Here is a 6,121-nt window from a genome sequence, read left to right as displayed (position 1 = left end):
TATCTCATGGCTGATTCAAGGGGCAGACGCTTGAAGGGGTCACAGGTTCAGCGATGAAAGAGGCCGAGACTAGAGCTTTCTGGAGAATTTACTGACCAGCAGGGGTGGGGGTCACAGTGAGGCGCCCGACCGGGAATGCCCTGGGCAGGGTGGCCGCACTTGCCGCAGTGGGGCTCAGGGGCCTTATTGCTGCTATAGGCCAGGGCCTCCACCGGACCCCCGCTCCCCGCCCCCCACCCCCATTGCGGCCCGCGGACGCACACGCCCCATGCACGTGCTCCCGTGTGCAGACGTGGGCGCGGCCAGGGGCCGGCCCCATTCCCTGCGGAGCCCCTTTCCCGGGCTTGCTTCCCCCGCACCAGAAGCGGCCGGGCTTAAGTAACAGACATGGTCCCCGCGCGGGTGCGGGGGAGACCGCAGTGTGCGGGGCGAGCAGGTGGTCCCGGCCGCCCGCACAGGTGCCCGCGCCTCCCGCCCGCCCCGGTCCCCGCGCCCTGTCCGGCCCCGGAGGCCGGGGTCTTCCCCCCGCAGGCCGCCGGCCTGCCCCGCCCCGACCCCCTTTATAAAAAGAAGAGGAGACAGCACCTTCCGCTGGACACGCCCGGCGGCCGCGGGCGCCCTGGCCCGGGGCGGCCGTCCAGTCCCTTGTGCGTGGGCGCGTTGGCCGAAGCCCCGCGAGTCCTGCGTGCGGCTCAGAGGTGCCGCGGGCTCGGGTGGCCGTTGTGGTAGAGTTTCTGCTTCACGTGCACCATGTTGCCGGCCGCCTCCTCGAAGGGTCTGTGCGGCCGCCGGCCCAGCTCCCGCAGGCTGCACAGCTTGGGCAGCCAGGTCCACGAGCCGTCTGCGGGGCGGGGGTGCGGTCAGCGCGGGGGCGGGGCGGAGGCGCGCACGGGGGCGGGGCGCGGGGGTCAGGGCCGCGGGCGCGGCGGCGTTGGGGGCGTGGTCGAGCGGAGAAGCGGCCTGGGAGGGGGCGTGGCGAGAGCCGAAGGCGGGGCGTTCGTGGGGGCGTGGCCGGGCGGGGGCGTGAGCCCGGTGGGGGCGTGGCCGGGGAGGGAGGGAGGCGTGCTCTGGTGCGGGCGGGGCGCCGCGGGGAGGGGAGGGGCGGGGCCGGGGCTCCGGGGATGCGCCCCCGCCGCCGCCCTCGCTCACCGTAGCGCCGGCCGGCCCTCCAGGCGCGCACGGCACAGTGCAGGACGCCGTCCATCCACACCAGGAACCAGCTGATGCAGAAGCCGAGCAGCAGCCCCAGCATGAGGTCGATCTCCTGCTTGGTGACGTTGTCGGTCACGAAGTAGTTCTCGGAGGCGTCCACCACCGACTGGTCCCCGTCGTAAGGGATCACGTAGTGGATGTGGTGCCTGGGGGCGGCAGGGCGGGCTGGCACCTCTCCCGCGGGGCGGGCGGCGCCCCCGGCGGTACGCGGTACCCGTTCGCCCTGCTGGTCTTGAAGCGGCCCTTGTGCGGAGCTGAGGTCGGGAAGGGGCTGTGGTCCGCGGTCGGAGTGAAGCCCGCCCACTCGTCACCCTCCTCCCTCCTCCGTCCCGGGGGCGGGGGGGGGGCTGGGAGGCCGCGGTGCGGGGTCACGGGAACACAGTGCAGGTGAACAAGCGTTCCAGGGCGAAGGCCCAGGGCAGGCTGTCCCCAGCCAGGGGCAGGGCCTCGGCCTCCCCTCCCACAGGCCATCTCGTCGTCCTCCCTGCTGCCCAGTGCCAAGTGGGTCAGCCCTGTCCTGGGCCTCTGGTCTTCCTTCTCTTCCTTCATCCCTTGCAGGCACCCCCGTTCCTTAGTTCTCTGGGGTGGAGGTCCAGGGCGCTCTGCCCAGTGTCCATCTCTCACCCCCTCTCCTGCCCATGTCCCCACAGAGCTGCATGTCCGTGGCCTGCCTGCCGCTCCGGGGACGCTCCAGCTGTCTGGGGTTCCCTGGACTCCCATGTGTTCCCTGTGCAGTGTTTCTCAGCCTCCCTCCCCTCCGCTGTCCAGCCTTGCCTCTGAGCAACTCTGAACTCTCCCCACGTGCTTCCTTCCTTCCAGTCGCAGGCCTGTCTGAATCCCCTCCTGGGCCTGGAGATCCTGGGTGGGGAGGCCGGCTCAGGAGATCACAGCAGACTCTGCATCTGTCCCCACCCCCGACCTGGGCTTCCGCCTACCGGAGCGCCCAGGAGAGGGACCTGCGGGGTCCACCCTTTGCCCCTGTCCTCGTCGCTGGCTGCAGCCCCTTCTGGCCTGGCAGTGCAGGGACCGCTCTGGAGCCCCCCTGCCCAGGGGCCACCTCTCACGGCTCCCCCTCCTCCCCCGGCCCCTCTGCTGGTCTTTTCCGTTCCCTAGCACAGCCCCCCCACCCCGTCTGCTCGGAGCTCTGGCTGCCTGTGCGGCGTCTCCACGTGGGATCTACAGACACCTCAAACTCATACCTAAAAATAGCTCCTCCCTCCCCAAACCTGCTTCTCCCCATCTTCCCCTCAGTTAGATGGTGGCACCTCCGCCTGGTGTTCCGCGGAGAGCTGGGTCCCTATTCCCCTCCCCCCAGCCTCGCAACTGGCCTTGGTCCAGACTCCCCCACAGGGACCGTCTCAAAAATCCGGAAACCCCACTACTCCTCCCTGATCCCTGGCTGTTCCTTCTCTACCCATGGAGTCCACACCGCGTCTTCCTCCCCGTAGGAGCCCAGCAGGGATGGCGGCAGGCGGGCCTCTCCTCACACCCCTCCTGCTCCTTCTGGGAACTCCTGGAGGCCATCCTGCTCAGTGGTGGGGCCTTGGCCACAGCCCCGTGGCGTGGAGGCCACCAACCCCGAGTCAGTAGCGAAGACAGCCAGATCCCTTTGTCCGCAGCTACTGTCAGTCCCCCTAAGTGGTGGAAAACTATCAGTCGGCACCAGAATGAGCAGCGGCTTCCGATTCCTCAGGAGCAGACGCCACTCATGACCCGTTCGGGGTCCCGCTCATCTGGGGTGCACCAGGCCAGGCAGGCCGTGCAGGGGCTGCTAAAACAGGGCGTCACTGTCCCCTCCTGCTTTACCCAGCCTTTTGAGCCCAGGACCCCCGCCAGGGCCTTCCTCAGGACACACAGCTGGTCGAGGCAGGGAACTTGAAGATCAAACTGCCAAAGGAGTCAGAGACTTGCCTGGTGCCCCACGAGCAGGGCGAGGCCAGGACCCCAAGTGGCCCTGGTGGCTCAGGACCTCCAGCCATCACAGGTCACCGCCTGCAACCCTGTCCCTGGCCTGCCACCTGCAGCTCCTCTCTGCCCTGTACGCTCCTCCCCCTCCAAGTGGGGCCCCTGGGGGCATCGGCTCAGGTCTCACATGAGCGCACGGACTCTCATGAGGCACACACACGTGTGTCACCTGGGCCATGCATGCTGCACGCGCCTGTGAGGTCCGAGGCATGTCGCATATACACGCCGGCCACATGCATGCGTGTATACCACGGACTCGGGGCCACGAGCTCCACGTGTGTGCATGCTAGCCCAGGCACAGGCCCAGCGCGGGTCACATGCGGGCGCACATGCACTCAGCCCGGCGCACAGCCATCCCCGGGTGACACAGACATTGCCTGCCGGCACGTACACTAGGAGCATTTACATACATGTCGGTTGTATGAAACTCTCCACGTGGGCATGGCGGAGGCATACACATGGGCAGGCTCATGCCTCACGGTGTATGCGCACACGGATCGAGCCCGTTGCGGCGACTCGTGTGCACGGTTCACACGGGGATATTCATGTGCAACACGGTTCTCTGCAGACACACTCGCACGCCCGCCGCTGGATGCTGTGTGCCATGCATGTGCTGTGCGTACACATGTATGTGGTCGCTGTGTAAGAGCTGCACACGGAATCCACATATCCCATAGGAAGCGATGGGGACACACGCCCAGAACTCTACACCAGCAGCGGGGGCCATTCTCGGGTTTTCTGCGGCCACGGACGCGCTAGCCTGCGCGCACATGGCTCGCTTCGGCGGCTTTCTGTGCGCGCTCGTCCCACTCGAGTCCACATGGGACTCCAGGTGACACTCTGAAAACACCCCTGGCTGCCCTGAGGGGTCCTGCTGGGAAGTCACAGGCACATATATGCGGGTCAGGACACCACAGCCCACACACATGTAAAATGTGCCTTCCTCATGGTCACGGGACTTAGAGCCTAGGCCTCGTGTGCGCACACTGCCGGCCTCTGGGAGGGCCTCCAGACCACCCCGGTTTAACCTGCTTATAGTAACGGCTGCCCCAGGAGACCATGGGACTGACCTCGTGCCTTTCCTTGGCTGGGGGCCGTGTGCGGCAGGAACGAACACAGGGATCTCTGGGAAAGAGGGGCCGCCTCCACCGCCCCCAGCAAGCTCTTTCGATGGTTCTTGGGACAGCACGTGCGAGGGTCATGACACTCCCCTCTCTACCTTCCCCGGGGTCTGGGTTCTGCTCCCACATGCTGCTCGGCACCCACAGGCGTGAAGCCGTCCTGTCTCTCTTACACACACACCCCCACCCGCCGTGTGTGCGCACGTGTCCCTGGGGCAGAAATACAGGACAGGGGTGAGGAGCACAGCTTCTGGGCTGGGGCCCCCAGTCCCTCACTGGCTGTGTGACCTTGGCCAAGTCTCTATCCACCCCAGCATCCTTCTGTTTTCTCTTGGGTCCCAGCCTGAGGGCTTCCCGTGGGGCCGGTGTGCGTGCGGATGTGTGTGTGCTATGTGTACGCACATGTATATGCACAGACAGTACACACATGCGCGTCTCGTGAGAAGATGTTTATTTTGTACATGGACGTACAAACATGCATGGCCAGGAAGACTCCGTTAGGACACGTGCACGGAATGGGGGCGTTCACGCGGTGGGTGTAGGGGCCTGGGCCCTCCCATGGCTCTCTGAATGACCTTGAACAAGCCACACCCAGCTTTGCCTCAGTTCCTCCTCTGTGCAGTGAGAGGGTTGGACCCGAGGCCCCTCAAGGTAGGCCCTGCCACCTTGACCTTCTGCACCTCCCTGTACCTGGCCTGCAGGAAAGTTCGTGAACATGAGTGCAAGGCCCAGGCAGGACGGTGTACTCTGTGGGCACAGCCGTGCGCAGGATCCCTCCTGACCCACAGGGCTGGGCTGTGGCTCTCCTGGCCTCCAGGCCCAGGACCAGGAGGCCTGGGGCCCATTCTGCCCATCACCCTGGCACAGGCCATTTCTCTAAAGGCATTTTGGGAGGGGGTCCTAACTAATCAGGCATGCTCCCCCTCCTGGAACGCGACTGGCCAATCCCCAGGTGCCCAGCGGAGGCTGGGCAGTCCTTCCCCCACGGGCCTAGCGCAGTCCTGCAGCCAGGCCTGCCTGGGGCTTGCCCGTGCCCCAGTGGGCCCCGCGGCCGTGCACATGTGTGATCACGCGTGTGCCCCACCGGGCGCGGACTCACCGGCCACAGTTGCAGTGGCAGACGCGGTCCTCGCCCCGCAGGTGCGGGAGGATGTAGTTGTGGAATCGGTCCAGCAGTGCGTTCATGTCCATCAAGCACGCGATGGCCTGGAAGAGCCCATGACCGGTCAGCGCCGAGGAGCGGGCATGGCCGGGGGCCCGGGGTGTGGGGTGGGGTGTGGGGGGCGGCGCGCTGGGGGTGGGGGAGCGCTGGCCTGGGACAGGGGTGCCCGCGGTAGCTCCAGAATCGGGGAGCTCGGGGCAGTCGGGTTGGGAAGCGCAGGCCAGAGATGGGGAGCCCCGGGAGACGGGGAGCGCAGGCCGGGGACGGGGAGCGCGAGGCAGCCCGGGATGGGAAGCGCAGGCCGGGGATGGGGAGCGCGGGGCAGCCCGGGGATGGGGAGCGCAGGCCGCGCGGGCCGGTAAACAAGGCGCGGGAGGTGGGGGAGGCGGCGCGCGGGCGCGGAAGGCGGGCGCGGGCGCACGGGAAGCCCCTCCGCTCACCATCACGATCGACGCCCCCAGAATCATGAAGATCATGGTGTTCGCGCTCATGGACATCGGGCGGGGCCGGGCCGGGCCGGAGCGCCGCCCCCCGGCCCCGGCGCCCCCCCGGCCCCGGCCCGATGCTGGGCCCCCGCCGCCTCCGCAGAGGTCAGCCCGCCGCGCACCCGCCGGGGAGGAGGCGCGGCGGGCGGGGCGGGCAGGGACGCGGCCGCTCCCTC

At 67.7% G+C, this 6,121-nt stretch overlaps 1 protein-coding gene across 1 annotated transcript; it reads right to left on the bottom strand.

Moving 5' to 3' along the window:
* Window positions 1-627: 627 nt before the first annotated feature.
* LOC111154885 (transmembrane protein 240) lies at window positions 628-5,957 on the bottom strand. The gene is made up of 4 exons (XM_022514823.1): window positions 5,901-5,957; window positions 5,398-5,504; window positions 1,150-1,358; window positions 628-841 (listed from the first exon to the last, which is right to left on the bottom strand). The coding sequence occupies exons 1-4, from the start codon at window positions 5,955-5,957 to the stop codon at window positions 693-695; spliced, it is 522 nt and encodes a 173-aa protein (XP_022370531.1). The 3' UTR covers window positions 628-692.
* Window positions 5,958-6,121: the final 164 nt, after the last annotated feature.

This window comes from Enhydra lutris, unplaced genomic scaffold (genome assembly GCF_002288905.1).
Source record: "Enhydra lutris kenyoni isolate GAN:26980312 unplaced genomic scaffold, ASM228890v2 scaffoldscaffold38, whole genome shotgun sequence".
Lineage (NCBI taxonomy): Eukaryota > Metazoa > Chordata > Mammalia > Carnivora > Mustelidae > Enhydra > Enhydra lutris.
Note: the sequence above shows the minus strand (reverse complement) of the source record. Positions and strands in the feature narration are given on the sequence as shown.